Source organism: Dunckerocampus dactyliophorus, chromosome 7 (assembly GCF_027744805.1).
Source record: "Dunckerocampus dactyliophorus isolate RoL2022-P2 chromosome 7, RoL_Ddac_1.1, whole genome shotgun sequence".
In the NCBI taxonomy this organism is placed as follows: Eukaryota; Metazoa; Chordata; class Actinopteri; order Syngnathiformes; family Syngnathidae; genus Dunckerocampus; species Dunckerocampus dactyliophorus.
In genome coordinates, this window is record NC_072825.1 from 21,383,323 (window position 1) to 21,404,376 (window position 21,054).

General features: G+C 44.2%; 1 protein-coding gene across 3 annotated transcripts in view; it reads left to right on the forward strand.

The window, feature by feature from the left end:
* Positions 1-107: 107 nt before the first annotated feature.
* The window catches only part of kmt2bb (lysine (K)-specific methyltransferase 2Bb), a 43,503-nt gene continuing 22,556 nt past the window's right edge, over positions 108-21,054 (forward strand). For 2 of the 3 annotated variants that reach the window (XM_054783227.1, XM_054783228.1), the window contains exons 1-11: positions 108-502; positions 1,577-1,655; positions 1,743-5,225; positions 5,347-5,528; positions 5,607-5,726; positions 5,987-6,173; positions 6,372-6,609; positions 6,696-6,763; positions 10,969-11,220; positions 14,366-14,472; positions 17,603-17,728. In XM_054783227.1, coding sequence (XP_054639202.1) covers positions 173-502; positions 1,577-1,655; positions 1,743-5,225; positions 5,347-5,528; positions 5,607-5,726; positions 5,987-6,173; positions 6,372-6,609; positions 6,696-6,763; positions 10,969-11,220; positions 14,366-14,472; positions 17,603-17,728 — 5,172 coding nt within the window. In that variant the 5' untranslated portion in view covers positions 108-172. The remainder of the gene's footprint in view (positions 503-1,576; positions 1,656-1,742; positions 5,226-5,346; positions 5,529-5,606; positions 5,727-5,986; positions 6,174-6,371; positions 6,610-6,695; positions 6,764-10,968; positions 11,221-14,365; positions 14,473-17,602; positions 17,729-21,054) is intronic. The other variant, XM_054783229.1, reaches the window with a different exon arrangement.

Below are 21,054 nucleotides of genomic sequence, written 5' to 3' on the forward strand. Positions count from 1 at the left end.
AGTCACCACCAGAGGTCTACAGCGCGTAACCGTCTGTCAGTCAGATCTGAGGAAAAACGCAATTTCCCGTGAGGCATTGCGCCACCCCCCTCCCATCTCGCGCCTTCCCTCTTGTCTGTCTTTGCTCAAGCTGCTAGCCATCGATGTGTGTGTGTGTGTTGTTGTTGAAGCAATGATGGCGGCAGCGGGATGCGGATCAGCAACCGCGGCTGCCGGAGGAGGCCAAGGTGGAACCGCTACGGCCAGAGGTCGTTTTCCCGGTCGGCCTTGGTCATCACGCAGTCGTTTACGCTCCGAGAAGCGATGGCAACTCGGGCGATCAGGCTTAGAAGGTGATGATGTGACTTGCGGAGGGCCCAGGCCCGCAAACCTGGTTGTATCGTTAAACGAAGACCAGTCTCACTTGCGCTTACTTGGAATAGAGGCGAGCCACAAGACCCTTGGTCAGGCTGGATACAGCTCTAGTGGGAGTGAAGAGGTGAGGTCCCAAACCGACTCAGGAGTTAGTATCCTCATTTTCATTTTTCCCATACATATTATTACTTTTTTTAATGTGTGCAAATGAGTGCTTTCTAAAACTGTCTATTGGTACCATGGTGAAATGTCAACATCCCTTTCCTAGGCTAATCCCGATAAGCTAACAGTACATGCTAACTAATGTTAGCTGAGCGGAGTTTTTCATGACATTTAGTGAGTCGCACTGTGAAATACAGTCTTAACAATAAAATATAGTATAAGTAACGCGTTTGTGTTCTTTGCGGTTATACAGTTACACACAATATCACTGTGCGGCACTATCTTCTGAATATTTAATGAAAGCTAGTGAGCGTACACCAATTTGTAAACAGCGATCGCAATTAGCTATCGAATGGCCCGCTCCTTATCGGGCCAAAGTAGCTGGCAGCTAATAGTAGCGAACACAAAGAACGGGAAGGCTAGCACCCTTGCCCCGCCAGCCGCCGCTAGCTACGCTGCTAAATGTTGTGTTTTACTCGCTGTGAAATCCTTGTCTTTCTTGAAAAAAAAGACCACATGGTGTATAACGATAGTACTTACCCTGTATAACTAACATGTTATGGACACATCTAACGCGCATGTGGAGTTTATTTCAATGTGTTACACATAGGGCATGGCTACATGCTAGCAAGTACTGCCAAACTGGAACGTTGTGTTTTATGGTTTGCTGTTAGAAATGCAAAACCATACAAATACTTTTTCCTAGCTCATCTACTGATGCTTGCAACTTTTGGTTTCAACTTCAGTAAAACACTTCCCATCACTTATACATTAGCACTGTCTGTAATATCTAGGGCAGAATGTAAACAACCACAGTGATGTTAACAATAAACACCTAACGTAGTGTTAATCGGGGTATTGTTCACGCCACTATTATGCCGGCTATCGATGACAGTTTTGACACTTCTTTGGCACACATTCATTGTCTTGAAACATGTGATTTTACAAAGTTACATTGTTGTGTAATAATTTTTTATTTCTGACAGGTTTTTGATGACTAGCTCTAGCAGAATCATGTTAAAGTTGTTGCGTATGTTTAATTTCTTATTTTTGTTTCAAGGGTGATGATTTCAGAGGTTTTGAAGCTGAAAGAAAAAGCTCTAAAGGAGCAAAATGGTCTCGACAAAACCCTTCTAAAGGTAAAAACACAGCCTACAACCCACATGGGTAATTACATATGAACAGGTAGATTTGATTAATTTTTACGATATGTTTTGTTTTCTTAGGTGATGTCAAAACAAAATCTAAACGACAACGTGATAAGAAGGTGCCCCTTATTACGCCAGCCGAGGAGGCAGCTATTTGTCCACCTGATCCTGTGAAAGATAAACATTTGGCGGAGGTGAAGCACACCGCTTCTTCCAAATCAGAGACTGCTAAAGGTTCCAGGAAACGCTCTAAAGCCAAGAACTCCGTGGATCAGGAGTTGACCAAAGGCGAGGCGTTGTCACCAGCGCCAAGGATTACAATAAAGTTGGTGACTAAAAAGAAAAATAAAACTGTAAAGGAGCCTCGTGAAAAGTCTGTCAAGAAGATGAAGGGAAAAGGAATTGCGGAACAGCCCCACGTCAACACCAGTCAGGCTGAACACATTTCCAGTGCTCATGTCAAATTAAAAGCTGAGGCTGCACAAGACAAAGGAGTGGGGACTTTACCTGCGAGAAGACGTGGACGATCTGCTTCAAAGGGAACAACATCGCCCTGCCAGCCTCGTGCCAATGTTGCTGCCGAGGACCGGAAGTCAGCTGATCAAGCTGACACCGCAATAGAGACTGTGCAGTCAATAACAAAGGCAACGCAGTCCAAATTTAAAAAAGCCAATCAGAAAGTGATTCGGAGAAGCAAGAGAGTCACCAACCCACTCTCAATACCTGTCTCGAATGGTGCTGCTGAACCAGAAAATCCCATAAAAAGTGATTCCACTGTTGACACAAAGTCAAAAGTGTCCAGAAAAGTTGAATCTAAACCACCAACGAGAAGGGGTGGACGGAGGCAAAGTAAGAGGCTAAACAAGAAGGACGTTTCAGTGGCAGATAACCATTCTCCATCTTCCACAGAGACTGATCATTTAGCGGTGCAACCCAGTGACAGGTTACCTTCAAACGAGGAAGCGAGGGTCCCAAGTTTGAAGTTGATAAAAATCAAAAACCCAAAATACGATGCACATTCCAGCGGGAAGCATTCAGCTCGAAAAAAGAAGCGGAAAAAATTCATCTGGACTTTATCATTAGTTAAGTTAGGAATTCAGACCCAGCCTGCTGAAAGCACTGTCAAACCGAGAGAGAAGAGGGGACATGAAGTGGATCTGCCCACTCTGTGCGGGAGTATTGCAGACAGCAGTTTGACAGGAGTGGAACACGTTTCGCAAGTGGATAACTCGGCTCCACAAGAGAGTAATTCAACAGACAGCAATGAGAAAGACAGCCAAAAAGACGCTGATATGACCGGTGAGAAAAAGTCCATGTTGCAAGTGGAAGTTACAGCAGCAGGCGAAAATGAAAGCTGTCATCAAGAAGTCAAAAATTCAGATTACGGGAAAGTCCCACCTCTTCAAATAAAAAAACTCTCCTCTCCTGGCAAACATAAAAAATCCAAGGCATCCTTTTTGGTTCAACAAGTTAGCCCTGTGCCTGAAAAGAAAGACGACGCTCTCAAAGAAGGAGGTAAAGTTCAAGAGGAAAAAGAACTGTCTTTGGATGCGGAAGTCCAGCCCACCAGGAGACTGCGGAGGAGAACGGCAAGCCTTGAGTCGCCTCCAAAAAAGCCCGACAGCCGTAAACCTGTAAAGACTCCGGCAAAGCGACGGTCGAGAACAAGTCCACGGGTGGAAAAAACACCCCAGATGGAAGTTGCTGTCCCTGCTCAGGTTTTAATAGAAGAATTCAGTGCACCCGCTCTCCCTGAAATGTCCTCACAGGAAACTAGCATTAACACCTCTGATATTCCTGACAACAATTCTGCAGTGATAACGGATGATCCCTTACCGGTGCCTCGTGAAGAGTCTCTGCAGAAGACAATAGAGAATGAGATTGACCTACAAATGAAGGAGGCCAAACCATTGCCTGTGCCTTTGAAACGTAGGAGATATCGAAATAATACATTTGGGAAAAAGAGGTCTTCTAAAAAGAAGAAGACTGCTGTTTCTCAACAAAGCACTGTTGATGCAGAGTTGGCCACTGTTGAATCTGCTGGCACAGAGTCTGTCCTTCAGCATGACAGTCAACCTTTAGCAACAGAAACAAGTCTGCCTGAGGCCGTAGACGAAAGCATCCAGCCTGAGCCCTTGGAAGAAAGCATCCTGCCTGAGGAAAATGAGGTCACTGTATTAGCGGAGGAAGAGCAGAGACAACCACCAGTAAAAGAGGAAACAGACATTCAGTTAATAGATTGTCAGCAGTCGTTACCTTTGGAAAGTCAAGCAAGTGATCCAAACGCATTGTGCTTACCAAAGAAATCCCGTAAAAAAGTAAAAAAGAAGCGTAAAAGTTTAATTGGGCAGCGTCAGAAGCACAGGCACCGGAACAAGGATGGAAAGTTTGCTCCACTTAAATCACCAAAAAATCAGGGAACAATTGAAGAAGATGCCGACATTTCCATCCAGTCAGAAGTTAGCGCTTCCTCCCCAGGTACTAAACTCGTTGGTGTGCATAAAAAGTATAAAAAGAGACCTTCACCTGGCCTTCACCTACACTCTAAAAGGCCAGAATCTATCGTTTCTACACTGATAGAAATAGGGCTTGACAAAGACAGCGATAGTTTGAAACAGGAAGAAACTGACTCAATAGTGGATGGGTCACGAACAGATGCTGCCGACCAGCCACCTGGCAAAACAAAGTTTGTGAAAAACATCAAACACTTCATAATGCCTGTTGTAAGTGCTAGATCCTCTCGAGTGATCAAGACCCCACAACGATTTATGGATGATGTTGGAATGTCTGTGTTGCCGCGGAGAAACTCGCCAAAAAAAGGTTTGCAACTGGGCTTGCAAATTCGCACTGGAAAGAGGCGAGATGAAGGGCCCGGCCGAGCCATCTCCCCCATCCTACCAGTTGACGAGGAAGACATATTGAGAGAAGCTCAGTTGGATCTGGATCTGTTTTCATCAGACGATCTGGACGACACAGCCGACATAACTGACCTCTTTTCTGAGACAAAAAGCGTCAAGGGGCAAAAGAAGAGCTCCCTTCAGAAGAATTCCAGTTTCAAATGGGATCTGCCTCCAGAGTTGACTGAGGAAATTTTTACACTGGACAAAACTCCAGAGGACAAATGTGAGGATCTCTTTTTATCTTCACCAGTTGATAAACCCAGAGAATGTCTATCTATTGGGCTTTTGGATGCTCAAAAAAAGAAATCACCCCTTAGGTTGAATAAGCAAGCAGCACATTTTAAGATTTATCAAAGATTGAACAAGTTGCACAAAGGACTTCCCCCAAGCAAGACGGCAGCAGAAATGGAAGGTGTGAGCAAATCTCTTCAGCCGCCTGTCGATTTAGCTGAAGGACTTGACGATGAGGCCATGAGCATTAGCCTGAGGCAGCGCAGCGCAGACACTGTGAAGGAAAAATCCAAACTCAAGATAGAAGACGTTGACTCACCTGGGGTTGTGAGAAAAGTTTGTATAAAAGCTACGAAGTCTAGGTTGCTTGCTTTTCATAGTGCTGATAAAGAGGATTCAGTCGGCAACGACAACATCAAGCTTCATTCAGGTACATGCACCATTACTCACACTCCTCCTTGGTTGCAAATAGCTAAAGAATTTCTATTATATGACCTCTATGAAAATATATCATTGGTCAGTAACTGGCATGTGCTCCCTTCCACCCACAGCCGAGCTCCAGTCAGGACAGCAGTCAGGTGTAGGTGAAGACGACCATCCTGCATCAGTGGGGAAAGGAGCTTCACAGAGGGCGCGGGTTACTGGTGCCAATAAAAGAATGCTCAACCTGCTCAGGAAGGCTAAAGCCCAGCTCATGAAAATTGATCAGCAGAAACATATGAAGTCCTCTGGGGTAAGACCATGCGTTCACCAAGGATGAGTAGTTAGTTTTTTTTGAAAAACAGCTTAAAAAGGTGCCTTGTTTTCCTAGCTGTTATCAGGGCCAACTGGTGCTCGATCGAGAAACTTGACCTCTAAAAGACAAAGAAGGAAGCAGAGGGTGCAGCTTGATACCAATGTTCCAATCAAGACAGAGCAACCTCAAGGACAAGTAAGTACACAAATCAATAAAGCCTGTATAGAACGATCAATCGAACTAAATATCCTCTTTCTTTCGCTTTTTACCTTTATTTGATTGGTCTTTAGATTAAAAAGGCACAATCAAGCACACAAATCCTCTGCACTGTGTAAATGTGCTCACATTTAATCTAAGGAAAATGATTCTAATTTCATTCAAAGTAAGAATTCTGCCAGTTCCAGCATCATTCTATCGCTCCCTCGGCAGTTGATCTGTTTGTGTCTCATTTCTAGCCCCAGCTCATCTCTCCGCTGTGCCAAGAGTTCCGTCAGGCAGGAGGTCCACGCATCAAGCACGTTTGCAGAGCCGCTTCTGTGGTGCTTGGACAGCCTCGGGCCTTGGTACCAGATGACATTCCCAGGCTCAGCGCTCTGCCTCTTCACGAAAGAACAGGCATCTCTCCTTCAGCTGTCACAAACGGTAGGTGAAACTGACCGTCACAATCCTGATTTTCTTCCATTGTAATATTTCCAATGCATCCTATTTGCTATAGGCAATATCACATCCTTAGTATTTCTAGTTAAATTTAATTCACTGTAACGTGAACTAGGCAAGTGTCCAGCAAGTTATTCCTCCAAACTCTCAGTCAAACTTATTATTCTTGAATATGTGTCGCAGATGTTGCAGATGGCTCTCCTTCAGAATCAGACAGTCCCGACTTCTCAGACTCAAAAGTCACTAAGGTCAAGAAGGCTTCAAGTTTTGTGAAACGAAAAGGACTCGGGCCATTCGGGTACCGCTCTCGGAGGTGTGGTGTATGCAAAGGCTGCAACCATGAGGATGATTGTGGGACATGCATCAACTGCCTCGACAAACCCAAGTTTGGTGGTCCCAACACCAAACGACAGTGTTGCGTGTAAGTTATTGGATATTACAACCTTTTGTAGGGTTGGAGCAGTAGTTGTCTTCGCAAATAACAGGTTGTATACTTTAACCCACAAGGTACAAGAGGTGTGATCAGATTGAAGAGAGGAAAGCACGACGACTGAGTGGGAGAACAGCACCCAAAGGTGATTTTTTTTTTTTGTTTACACTGACATCTCTAATTGCATGCCTTTGTGTGTGTGTGTGTGTGGTCAGTTTGTCATACAATATATTGGGGTGTCACGGGACACTCAGTCCATGAGACGAGACGATACATGAGATTGGGCCTACCGGACGAGACGAGATTTTAACATTACTTTGAAGAAAAGTATCATGAAAAAGCATATGACAGTATATTGCAATCTACTAACTTAATTTTTACTACGTTACACTCTTCTGCACTCTGTGTGTATGCAACCAGCCCTGCCTTCACCCACCGAGACAAAGAGACTGGCTCACTCCATTCATGCCGTTGTTCTGTGGAACAAACGCACCAAGGTGCTCAAACCAATGCACAGAGTGAAAACTCTTCCTGCCTGTTTGGAGGCGCGAAACGAGGAAAACAGACACACATGCACTTGTTAATATATTGAAGCTAGCCAAATTATCGAGTTCATTTTCATTGTGTGAAAAAAAACACGGTGCGCCTCGTTTCGCTGACGCTGTTGACAGCGGACTTACTCATCTTTGTCATGCTATGCCACTGCTGTGTCCTCCAAACATTAGGTTTTTACGGTCCGCCATCTCTCCAACTAAGATTTCCACCTCAGTTTTGGTGAAGTACCGCGTCTTCGGCTTCTCAGAAGAACCGAGCGAAATGCAATCAATGGTCATTAAATATGGACGCCGTATTCATGAGCGACTTTGCATTGACCATTTATGGCGAATTGAAGGCATGGAGAGGGTGTGACGTGGGATGGAGTTGCGTACGCACATTTGGAGAGCAGGCGAAGCACTAATTGCGTGAATGTGTGCGTATGCCACTTTATTTAGGTCTGAATATTTTTGTCCGTACGCACATTTTGAGTTTCTGGCATGACTTGTAGTCAGATTTCCATGCACAGTTTTACAGGTGAGGGCCCTGAACACATCAATAGCATATGTACTGTATATACTGCATCTCCAACTCCAAACAAACATGTCTCTAGTCCATTCGTCATTGCAATGTCACTTCCTCATTGTCTCTGGACAGACCGCAAGATGCATTCACGGGCACTCCGAACATCACAACGTCTTTATTATGCGTGTATGTGTGGTTTAAATAAACAGAAATGAAAAAAAAAAAAAGTGGATATTCCTATCGCTCACTTTGTAACTCTTAATGCGGAAGTACAATTTGCTGCATTTAAGTTTGCTCGGAAATCCCACTCAAAATGTGAATTTAACTTAAATGACTTGGTGTCTTTGAACACAACTGCTCATTGCTCACAATAACACAGTTAAAGTCTGATTCAAATATTCTGCTATTAAAGAAACCAGTGTTAGGCAAATAGATTTTCAGATATATGTGCCATCTCTTAACTTGATTTAAATTTTCAGTTATTTTGGCACTGTTAATACCGGTACATCCAAATATGTACGTGTGTGTGTGTGTGTGTGTGTGTGTGTGTGTGTGTGTGTGTGTCTACATATAAAATATCCTGCCCTGTCATTTATCTTGCGACAGGGAGAGTGACAGAGCACAACAATGTGCCTGCTCAACGAAAAGTAATTATTGCATTTTAATGTGGCTCAAAATCTGCCTTTGCCAACCTCCAAATTAAGGCACAAATACTCCATAGATGTGCACCTCCAAAAAACGTTGCTCGTTAGTACGGACTGTTGTAATGAATGCGGATGGCCCCCGGGTCATTTGTCATTGCATCACTGCAGGAACAAAATATAAAAAAAACAGCAAAAATGGAGCAAAAGGCACAATGAGTAAAAGCTGAAATGTTGACGCCACTACAACCAATAATATACTTTTTACTTTATATATACAGTATACATATTTAAATTTAGCTTCACGGCCGAGACCGGAGATCTTGGGCTCAAAACGTTTGGAAAAGGAGAGAAATAGTAATGACTTTACTAAGACATTACTAAGACTAAATTACATATTACATTATGGTAATTGCTGTGCATTTATAAATCTTAAACTTAGACAGGCTGACTAGAAATTAGATAAATATTCTTTATAATATATTGAGTTTTTGTAGTGTTCAAAGTAAAATAAAGACACCGTCTGTAGTGGAACACATTACTCTCAACTAAGTGAGTGAGAGACACACTTCTTGGTTCCATTACACAGTATTGTATGCTAGAAATGAGCAGCCACTGATTAGTAAGCTCAAATGTTATTTTCCGTCTTCTTAACTCACAGCGCTGTATTTTTGCAGATGAAATAAGTCCTGTATGAAGTCACGTCACCATCGTAATAAACTGACACACATTATACAGTAGTCATAATTAAGAGAAAGCTACCTCTTCACATGGCTATCATTATGTTAGTCAGGTCTTCTGCTGGCTCTCAACAAAGTCGGTCGCATCTTTTTCCCTCTCCTTTCCCTTATCTTGCATGCTTTGCTTCTCACAATATGTTTTTGTCCCGTCACACTTTTAAGAACCTCTCTCCGCATTGCTCTCCAAATAAAAATTATGGAATTGATCTACTGGTCTCTCCACGCAATTGACAAAATCTTCTCGACGAGAAGCTTGGTGTCGGGGAAACCCGTCTGCCCTGACGGAACGTTCACCGCCGGTTAAGTAATGGACAGTTGGAGGAAGTGGAGGGTCATTTGCCTGGCAATTCTACTTTCCGTTGAGGACATCGGCATCACCTACGTATTCGGAAACTTTATAAGAGGATTGTTGCTGATTGGGATTAGGCACAGCCCTGGTGTATCACAAAATTCGGAAGACGGACACAGCAGTCCAAGTGCCCAGCAGCTGCCCATCATGATTGATGGATGTGTCGAGAGACTAGAATTGAAAACAAGTTAGCCGAGTCGATCAATCTAATCTGCATTTCAGCCTCCCCCCTCGGCATCTGCCTCGACCGAGGTCGGTGCTGGAACAACTCCTCCAGGAGATTGGTGCAGTGAGACGCTCTGCCCTTCCTCTTCTTCTTTCATGGACACCTGTTGTTGTCTCTGTCTGGGGCCGTTCACGGACGTCTCCACAGCAACTGCTGTGTTATCGCGATTACATCTTGTGGACTTGAGGCTTCAACATCTAGTCTAGGCTGGGCGAACTTCTTCAGGCCTACACACACATACATCCAAGGACCTTCTCATGCATGCACATACGCACTCATTTCACTCCTTCGCCTGCCATTCCCCTAGTGCTGGTGGGCGGGGTCCGCAGCTCGCTTCGAAATATGGCTGTGGCTTGCTGCCGGCTGGCCTGCGCTGGAAATACCTCCACTGCACTATCCCTCCTAACCTGGTGCAAGTCCTCGAGTTCATGTTGTAAAAATGTGTTTATTTGTGCCTATGTTGTTGAGGTTTTTCTGCCAGTCCCACACTGTGCTCCTCCATGGGAGCTTAGTTTGGAATTGTCTTTCTTTTCCTCCCCTCTCCTCTTGTTGCTCCCTTTCCTCTACCCCCTTTTATCACTCAGTCATCCTCTCCTGTCTACCCTCCTGTCTTATTGTATGGTATGTTGTATATGTATGAATGGGTGTACAATTTCGCTTGTACACCTGTATACAGTAAATGACGAGTACAGGCCATTCTGATACATTAACTTTAATCTCACAGATTTGCGCTACGTTAACTTTATTTTGTCTCTGATCTTCCGCTCCATTCGGGAAGAGATGATGCAACATATAAGATGTGGCGTTGTGGTATGTAAGTGCCGCATGACAACGGATACATGTCACAGTGTTCAACTTGCGATTTAGCCACATTTTCTGTCTGTTTTTTGCATTTTCTTTTGCAACATCTTGCAACATATAAGATGTGGCGTTGTGGTATGTAAGTGCCGCATGACAACGGATACATGTCACAGTGTTCAACTTGCGATTTAGCCACATTTTCTGTCTGTTTTTTGCATTTTCTTTTCCTTCTCTCTCATTGCCCTGTCGCTTTCTCTCGCCTTTTCAATCTTCCCAAGCCTTCAAACATCCGCGTCCTTCTTCGTCCTCTGCGTGGGTGATGTAAGCGATTCCTTGAGGCAGGAAAAAATCCTTGATTATTTTTTGTAATCGAAGTACTTGAATTATTTGAGGAATCCTTGCATCCCTAATATATACAGCAGAATGTAAATTGAATTTCCCCACGTGGGATTATAATCAGTATATTAAATTCAATTAAAATGAAATGCTTGCTTTGAAAGTAATTAAATCACATATATTGTCTTTCTTTTTAAGGTTCAAAACGACGGCGACCCTCTTTCAGTGGCGGGCATTCAAGCAATGATGAAGGGATGGAGGGTGCAGTCGACTCGCCTTCTGGTCTCCAAGGTGACAGTCATAGTCCATCTGTGAGGAAGCAGCCAAAACGGGTCGTGAAACCACGCGTCTACTTTGACCTGATGGACTATGATTCAGATCTGGATGAAAAGACACTTAGCTCAGCATCACCAGCTAGGAGAAGGGGCAATGGAACTCGTTTGAGTCCAGGTAAACTAGCAAAAACATTTTTGCTTCATTCTTACTCAGTCCTGCTGGGAAAAAATCATTGCACTTTTAACGTTATGTAATTACATGACATCTTGTAGTTCTTATCTCCATCCATCCATCCATCCATCTTCTACCGCTTATCCGAGGTCGGGTCGCGGGGGCAGCAGCCTAAGCAGGGAGGCCCAGATTTTTCTCTCCCCGGCCACTTCGTCCAGCTCCTCCCGGCGGTTCCCGAGGCGTTCCCAGGCCAGTTGGGAAACATAGTCTCTCCAACGTGTCCTGGGTCTTCCTCGAGGCCTTCTACTGGTCGGACTTGCCCATAACACCTCCCCAGGGAGGCATCCGGGAGGCATCCTGACCACATGTCCAAGCCACCTCATCTGGCTCCTCTCAATGCGGAGGAGTAGCGGTTCTACTCCGAGTCTCTCCAGGATGACTGTGAAGTGCTTCTCACCTTATCTCTAAGGGAGAGCCCAGCCACCCTACGGAGAAAACTCATTTCGGCCGCTTGTACCCGCGATCTTGTCCTTTCGGTCACTACCCAAAGCTCATTACCATAGGTGAGGGTAGGAACGTAGATCAACCGGTAAATTGAGAGCTTTGCCTTTCGGCTTAGCTCTCTCTTCACCACAACAGACCGATGTAGAGTCCGCATCACTGCAGACGCCGCACCAATTCACTTGTTGATTTCGCATTCCATCCTTCCTTGACTCGTGAACAAGACCCCAAGGCACCTGAACTCCTCCACTTGAGGCAGGATCTCATCCCCGACCCGGAGATGGCATTCCACCCTTTTCCGGGCGAGAACCATGGACTCGGACTTGTAGGTGCTGATTCTCATCCCGGCCGCTTCACACTCGGCTGCGAACCTATCTAGTGAAAGTTGAAGTTCACGGCTCGATGAAGCCAGCAGGACCACATCATCTGCAAAAAGCAGAAACACAATACTGCAGCCACCAAACCGGAACCCCTCAACGCCCTGGTTGCGCCTAAAAATTCTGTCCCTAAAAATAATGAACAGAATTGGTGACAAAGAGCAGCCCTGGCGGAGTCCAACCCTCACTGGAAACGGGTCCGACTTATTGCCGGCAATGCAAACCAAACTCTGACACCGGTCATACAGGGAACGAACAGCCTGAATTAGCTGGTCCGATCCTCCATACTCCCGGAGTACTCCCCACAGAATTCCTCGAGGAACATGGTCAAAAGCCAGGGTGGCCGAGGAGTGTGATTCTACGATAGTTGGAACACACCCTCTGGTCCACCTTTGTAAAAAGGGGGACCACCACCCCGGTCTGCCAATCCAGAGGTACTGCCCCCGATGTCCACGTGATGCTGCAGAGTCGTGTCAACCAAGACATGCCTACAGCATCCATAGCCTTATGGAACTCCGGGAAGATCTCATCCACCCCCGGGGCCCTGCCACCAAGGAGCTTTTTGACAACCTCAGCAACCTCAGCCCCAGAGATAGGAGAGTCCACTGTGGAGTCCCCAGGCTCTGTTTCCTCATAGGAAGACGTGTTGGTGGGATTGAGGAGGTCTTTGAAGTAGTCTTTCCACCGATCCACAACATCCTGAGTCGAGGTCAGCAGCACACCATCCCCACCATACACGGTGTTGACTGTGCACTGCTTCCCCCTCCTGAGATGCCGAATGGTGGTTCAGAATCTCTTCGAAGCCGTCCAGAAGTCGTTCTCCATGGCTTCTCCGAACTCTTCCCATGTCCGAGTTTTTGCCTCAGCGACTGCCAGACGGCAGACCGCTTGGCCTGCCGATTACCGTCAGCTGCTTCCGGAGTCCCATGAGCCAAAAAGGCCCGATAGGACTCCTTCTTCATCTTGACGGCATTCCTCACCACTGGTGTCCATCAACGGGTTCTGGGATTACCGCCACGACAGACACCGACCACCTTACGGCCACAGCTCCGATCAGCTGCCTCAACAATAGAGGCATGGAACATGGCCCATTCAGACTCGGTGTCCACCACCTCCCTCGGAACATGGTTGAAGCTCTCCCGGAGGTGGGAGTTGAAACTCCTTCTGACAGGGGACTCTGCCAGTACTGGCATCCTCCCCCACCATCGGAGCCAACTTACCAGAAGGTGGTGATCAGTTGACAGCTCCGCCCCTCTCTTCACCCGAGTGTCCAAAACATATGGCCACAACTTCGATGATACGACCACAAAGTCAATCATGGAAGTGCGGCCTAGGGTGTCCTGGTGCCAAGTGCACATGTGGACACCCTTATGCTTGAACATAGTGTTTGTTATCGACAATCTGTGCCGACCACAGAAGTCCAATAACAAAGCACCGCTCGGGTTCAGATCAGGGCGGCCGTTCCTCCCAATCACACCTCTCCAGGTCTCACTGTCGCTGCCAACGTGAGCGTTGAAGTCCCCCAGCAGAACAAGGGAATCGCCCGAGGGAGCACTCTCCAGTACTTCCTCTAGAGACTCCAAAAAGGGTGGGTATTTTGAACTGCTGTTTGGCGCATAAGCACAAACAGTCAGGACCCGTCCCCCTACTCAAAGGCGTAGGGAAACTACCCTCTCGTTCACCAGGTTAAACTCCCAACATACAGGCCACAAGCCGGGGCGCAACAAGAATTGCCACCCCTGCCCGTCGCCTCTCACTGCTGGCAACGCCAGAGTGCAACAAAGTCCATCCCCTCTCAAGAGGACTGGTTCCAGAGCCCTTACTGTGCGTTGACGTGAGTCCGACTATATCTAGCCGGAGCTTCTCAACCTCATGCACCATCTCAGGCTCTTTCCCTACCAGAGAGGTGACATTCCATGTCCCAAGAGCTATTTTCTGTAGCTGAGGATTGGACCGCCAAGGTCCCCGCCTTCGGCTGTCACTCAGCTCACTCTGCACCCGACCCCTTTCCCCCTCCCATAAGTGGTGAGCTCATTGGAGGGGGGACCCATGTCAGCCCATGCTCAGCCGGGCCCCATGGGCGTAGGTCCAGCCACCAGACGCTCGCCATCGTGCCCCTCGTCCAGGAGTTCTTATCTCATTCAGTTAATGCCATTTTATTTGTGATGTAGATCTTTAATCTCACTATGAAGTTTCAAGACTTTAACCACTGAGTGTGTTGATGCGCTTTTACCTGGCTCACCCTGATATTTTATTGCTGTTGTGTAAAGACTTTGTTTCACTGGATGGATTCCTTGGAGATATATCAGATGATGAGACGCGGCATCGAAAATCCAGTTCACACCGTGTGCCATCTGTTCGACGTAAACCCGATAAGGTTCGTAAATCTGAGATTACTTTCAAAATGAATATGATGATTCGGCTATACAGTATTTGTAACTCTTTCCTCTTTGGCTCCATCATCATGTTGCCACCCACTTTTTAAACATTCCTAATGTTGACATAAGTGTAAAAATAAGTTAATCACTGCATACAAAGAAAAATGAATCACAAAAAAAAAAGACTCATTCTTTGAAGATAATCTACAGGTATGTTATGGAAAGGGAATTAGAAGTTCTTTGTTACCTTGTGGTCTGTGTTGCTAAAATTAATAAGTGTATGTTTGTCAGAAATGCAAAATAAAAACACTGAAGACTGAAATCACACATGATCATGATTTGAGGGCCAAGTTTGACTGTTGAGAAAAATTCATTTTGAACTTCCAATGGTACAACTTTTGGGGCGTTCGACTTTATTATAGTTATTGGGGGTATGATGCAGAATTTGACAAAAACAAAACAACTGTCTTTATGTACTGTACCTCTTCACTTTTCTCATTTTGTGAATCGAGGAAAAGGCTTCTTGAGGCGTCATCTGTACTTCTGTGAAGAAAGTGTCGGACGTTTCGCTCCTCATCCGAAGAGCTTCGTCAGCGAACTAATAAGTGCTGGTAGCTTAGGCCTTAAATACCGTAAGAGTGGGCGGAATTGGTGTGCCAACACCCTCCTCCTATTGGTTCGTTACACTAAGCCTGGGCGGAGTAGTGGTATAATCCTATCCTGTTATTAACACCTCCGATAAAAGGGGAAGTGTCGCTCCCTGAATAGGGTATGAACGACTCTGATCCTGGCTCGTTAGCATCTATTGTTCTGGCTCGGCCCTGGCTTCACCTCATTTGCAAGACTAAGAGCTGTGGGTTTTGGTCTCAGTAACCTGCTGAACACAGGGTCCAAATTAAACCTCAAACCACCATTCCGATTCAATGATGGGTTCTGTTGTTTGACAAAAATGGCTTCCTTTACTCCTCTTTCAAACCATCTGTTTTCTTTGGCCAAAATCTTTACCTCGCTGTCCTGAAAAGAGTGATTGGTAGCTTTCAGGTGTAGATGTACTGCTGATTGAGGACCACTAGAATTGTCCCTGCGATGTTGATAAAGCCTTTTTTGGAGCATTTGCTTAGTTTCCCCAATGTAGTGCTCTTTGCATTCCTCATCTTTACAGTGGATGGAATAGACCACATTTCTTTGTTTCTGGTTTGGAGTCTTGTCTTTAGGATGCACTAATTTTTGTCTCAAGGTATTTACTGGTTTGAAATAGGTAGGAATTTTGTGTTGCCATAAGATCCTCTGGAGTTTTTCGGAGACCCCCGCTACATAAGGGACTACCACTCCTCTCCTTTTTACTTCTGTGGGCTTTTGGGTTTCTTTCCCTACTCTCTTCTTTTGACATTTGTTAAAAGCCCACCGTGGGTACCCACAGGTTGAGAGCGCTCTCTGGACATGTTGTGTCTCCTTTTTCTTTCCCTCAGCACTAGTTGGTATTTGTTCCGCTCTATGTTGGAGGGTCCTAATAACCCCTAGTTTATGTTGTAGTGGATGGTTTGATTCAAAAAGCAGGTATTGGTCAGTGTGTGTGGCCTTTCTAAAGACCTCTGTAAGTAGCTGTCTGTCCTTTCCTATAATTACCTTGCAGTCTAAGAAGGCTAGTTGGTTCTCTTTAGTGTCCTCGCAAGTAAATTTAATATTGGTGTCCACCGCATTGATGTGATCTGTGAAAGACTGAATTTCTTGTTTTTTGATTATGACAAAGGTGTCATCCACGTATCTAAACCAGTGCCTTGGTTTTGTCCCTGAGAAGGATGTGAGAGCCTGTTTCTCCATCTCTTCCATGTACAGATTCGCCACTATGGGTGAGACTGGTGAGCCCATAGCACAACCATGAATTTGTCTGTAGAATTCCACGGTGGGCTTTTAACAAATGTCAAAAGAAGAGAGTAGGGAAAGAAACCCAAAAGCCCACAGAAGTAAAAAGGAGAGGAGTGGTAGTCCCTTATGTAGCGGGGGTCTCCGAAAAACTCCAGAGGATCTTATGGCAACACAAAATTCCTACCTATTTCAAACCAGTAAATACCTTGAGACAAAAATTAGTGCATCCTAAAGACAAGACTCCAAACCAGAAACAAAGCAATGTGGTCTATTCCATCCACTGTAAAGATGAGGAATGCAAAGAGCACTACATTGGGGAAACTAAGCAAATGCTCCAAAAAAGGCTTTATCAACATCGCAGGGACAATTCTAGTGGTCCTCAATCAGCAGTACATCTACACCTGAAAGCTACCAATCACTCTTTTCAGGACAGCGAGGTAAAGATTTTGGCCAAAGAAAACAGATGGTTTGAAAGAGGAGTAAAGGAAGCCATTTTTGTCAAACAACAGAACCCATCATTGAATCGGAATGGTGGTTTGAGGTTTAATTTGGACCCTGTGTTCAGCAGGTTACTGAGACCAAAACCCACAGCTCTTAGTCTTGCAAATGAGGTGAAGCCAGGGCCGAGCCAGAACAATAGATGCTAACGAGCCAGGATCAGAGTCGTTCATACCCTATTCAGGGAGCGACACTTCCCCTTTTATCGGAGGTGTTAATAACAGGATAGGATTATACCACTACTCCGCCCAGGCTTAGTGTAACGAACCAATAGGAGGAGGGTGTTGGCACACCAATTCCGCCCACTCTTACGGTATTTAAGGCCTAAGCTACCAGCACTTATTAGTTCGCTGACGAAGCTCTTCGGATGAGGAGCGAAACGTCCGACACTTTCTTCACAGAAGTACAGATGACGCCTCAAGAAGCCTTTTCCTCGATGGACAACTCCTGTACGACTGAGAGCCTACACAGACTCATTTTGTGAAGTTTTCCATTGATGAATAATTGAACATACTTTATGTGTGACTACTTTCAAGTCAGCACACGCATATAAAATATCAACCCAATTATGGAATATTGTCTTTCAGACTTGCTCAATGTCAACAGTATTCTCACATTTAGTATGCAGATGTTCTTTCTGTTCATTCTTTGCATTTTTGGAATATGCGGATTCGGACGGTCGATAGGCAAAGCATAATCTAATGTTCCTGAAAGGCATACTTGCAGACTTAACGGTTCAGCTCACAAGTTATGCTTGTCTTCCAGGGTATGTCATCACAGGCACCCTTTGAGGAAACTCCTCCAAGTGTCCTAGCTGCCCTGGCTAATGGATTTGAGCAGAGAGATGTTGAGCCTTCGAAACCCACCCATAAAATACGGGTTGACTTCAAGGTAGGGTTTGTGGGTTTGATTTGATAACAAATAAGTATGATAATAAGTTTGATAACAAATATGTAAGAATAACAAATACAAATTTGATAACATTAACTGGTTGGAAACATAATGGCAAGTATGCCATATTTGCTACAATGCCAAAGTTTGTCACTGTGCAATTTGGATGTATTGGTGGACTTAACTTTAGAAGTGATGGAATTACTTCTTTTTTTTAACAAATCATGCAATTATTATTTGAGCACAAATAAGGGTTTAAGAACACCCAACTTATGTTTGATGCGCGGTGCATCACTTAGGTGATATATATTAACACTGAAAACCAAATACTTATGTAGTAACATGACCAACTAGGGGTGCTCCGATCAGGGTTTTATGCTGCTGATTCCAATACCGATCATCCTTGAACTGATACCAATACAGACCATATGGGTTAACTGTACATTTTTCAATTGATTTATGATGAGTGCTATTGGCCAGGGAGCGGGGGGGGGAGTTAAGACAATGTCAAGCAAAAAATAGATAATTATCACAAAAAAACAAGGGTGTGCCCAACTTGATTTTTTTTTTTCATGGGCCCCAGAATTCCTGGCTGCACCCTTGCTGTTGGCTATATGATCTATAAAACCTTAATTTAGACGAAAACCTATTTTACGTACTTTTTCAAGAGAACATACATTACGGTTTGAATTTTGCAGCTTCACTTTATCACAGTTTTTCAAACATATATTAATTAATAAATCATGCTTTTTTTGTGGTTCCATACGGCCTATTATTAGTAAAACAAATATGGATATTTAAGCAAATTTGATGTATTTATGCCTAAATTAAGCATTTTCAAGCAAGCTAAATGAACTAAAATACAAATATAAGCTAGTAAAGGACGTATTCAAATTGTGAATGCAGTATTCTACTGTACATGGGTCACTAGGTGTCGGGCTTTTATGGCAGGGTTAAATTACCTCACTACTGGCACAATAATAATATCATAATAATAATCATAATATTAACACAGGCTACGGTTGCAGCCATAACCCACTGCAAGCTAAAACTCAACTCTGAACCCCCGATGCCACTTTCTGTCCGCCACACGGAACACACGAGCACGAGTTTTATTTGTTTTAAATGGCTTATTTTCTCAGATTATATCGACTGTATTGGTTAATACGAGTGTAAAGGTGACTATACGGGTGTTGTTTCATGTCTAGAGGGCTATAATAAAAAACATATTTAGAAGATGGTATACAGAGAGCAGTTGGCGGGACTCTGTGTCTTTCAGCGCTGTGAAAGGATAGTCATCTGGACTGATGAAGTCAATTCTTTTTTGGTTTGTTTGCTTCGCCTTTTGATTGTCATACATACATGTCACACATACGAGCGAGTGTTGCCCTGAGTTTGGCTGCGTTAGATGTGGCGCAGTGAGCCTCGAAAACTTACCATACTCCGTCGTGTGTTTGTTTTACAAACGCCTCATTTGTTTGTGTCCTATAAAATTCTAACCAGATGCTGTGATCTTTCTTATTCTGCATTTTTTTGTCCTGTAAGTCCTTCATTTTTCAAGCGATTCAAACCAAACGAGCATCAAATCGTTCAACTCATTCGGGGATAGTTTGCTATCTATTCATCCATCCATCCATTTTCTATACCGCTTCTCCTCATTAGGGTCGCGTGGGTATGCTGGAGCCTATCCCAGCTGACTTCGGGCGACAGGCGGGGTACACCCTGGACTGGTCGCCAGCCAATCGCAGGGCACATATAGACAAACAATCATTCACACTCACATTCATACCTATGGACAATTTAGAGTCACCAATTAACCTCACCTGCATGTTTTTGGAATGTGGGAGGAAGCCGGAGTACCCGGAGAAAACCCACGCGCACACGGGGAGAACATGCAAACTCCACACAGAAATGGCCAAAGGAGAATCGAACCCTGGTCTTCCCGATCTTCAGGCTGTTACTGTGTTGGCCAACGTGCTATAACCACAAGACCACCGTGCGGCCCGCTATCTATTCAGATGTTTCAAAAATATTGCCAGATTTTCCAAAAATCCCACAACATTTTTCCCATTGGAAAAAAAAGGGCCATTTTTCAAACCTCACATTTTAAAAATTCACAATTTATTTGTAACACTACTTCCTCTTCTTCTCAGATTTCCTTCAGCGTCCAGATTTCTCAATTCATTTAAGCCATTTTAATATTCTGTTCCAATAAATTGTTCAACACGTTCAGGACATTCAGTCTACCTATTTTTCAGATGACAACATTTTTTGTTTTGCGCTTCTGTAAATCTCTTTCTGTAAAAACATATCAATTGGTGTCTACTCCCACATTTCTCAACTGATTCAAGCCATTCCAACTTCAAACTGTTCAACATGCAGGCTACCTGTTTTTCACATGACAAGAATTTTTGTTTTACGCTAAATTCACTTTTTTTTCTCTAAAAACGCATCAATTGTTTCTACGACTACATTTCTCAACCGATTCAAGCGATTCCAGCATCAAACTGTTCAATACATTCAGGACATTCAGCTTACCTGTTTTTCAGATGGCCAAAAAGTTTGCTTCCTGTAAAATTCCCACTTCTCTCTAAAAACGTCACAATTGTTACTGCTGCCATATTTCTCAACCAATTTAAACCATTCCAAAGTCAAAACGTGCAACTCAATCACGACATTTCGCGTTCTTGGTATATTGCGCTGTAATGCTATGTGTTAGCATGCTAGCAATTAGCATTGCTAGAATGCTAATTGTTAGCATGCTAGCAATTAGCATTGCTAGAATGCTAACAGCGTAGTAGCATTTTCTGCCATTTTATGAGTATTAAAATATGCAGACACTTAGCGCTACTATGCTAGGTGTTGCATGCTAACATTAACATGTTAGCATTGCTAGAATGCTAACAGCATAGTAGCATTTTAAGCCATTTAATGAGTAGAAACTTATATAAACACTTAGTGCTCTCATGTTAGGTGTTAGCATGTTAGCGCTAGCATGTTAAAATTAGAATAGTAGCATTTTTTCACATTTTCATAAGTATTAACATATGTAGACACTTAGCACTACCATGCTATTCAATAATGCGTTGCAATCACTTGCTGTACTTTTTTTGTGTTGATTCCACATTCTGCTTAATCATTACATGCAATGTCTTCAGACATTGCCATCATATAGTTAAATTAAAGCTACTTAAGGTGCTACCCCTGTGAGACATTTTTTGTGGCATGTGTTGCAGGATGCAAACTTTACATCACTCTCACAAATGGCATATACTGTAAGTTCCACACAGCATGTTTGTTTGGGTTTGCGCCACACTCCTGTACAG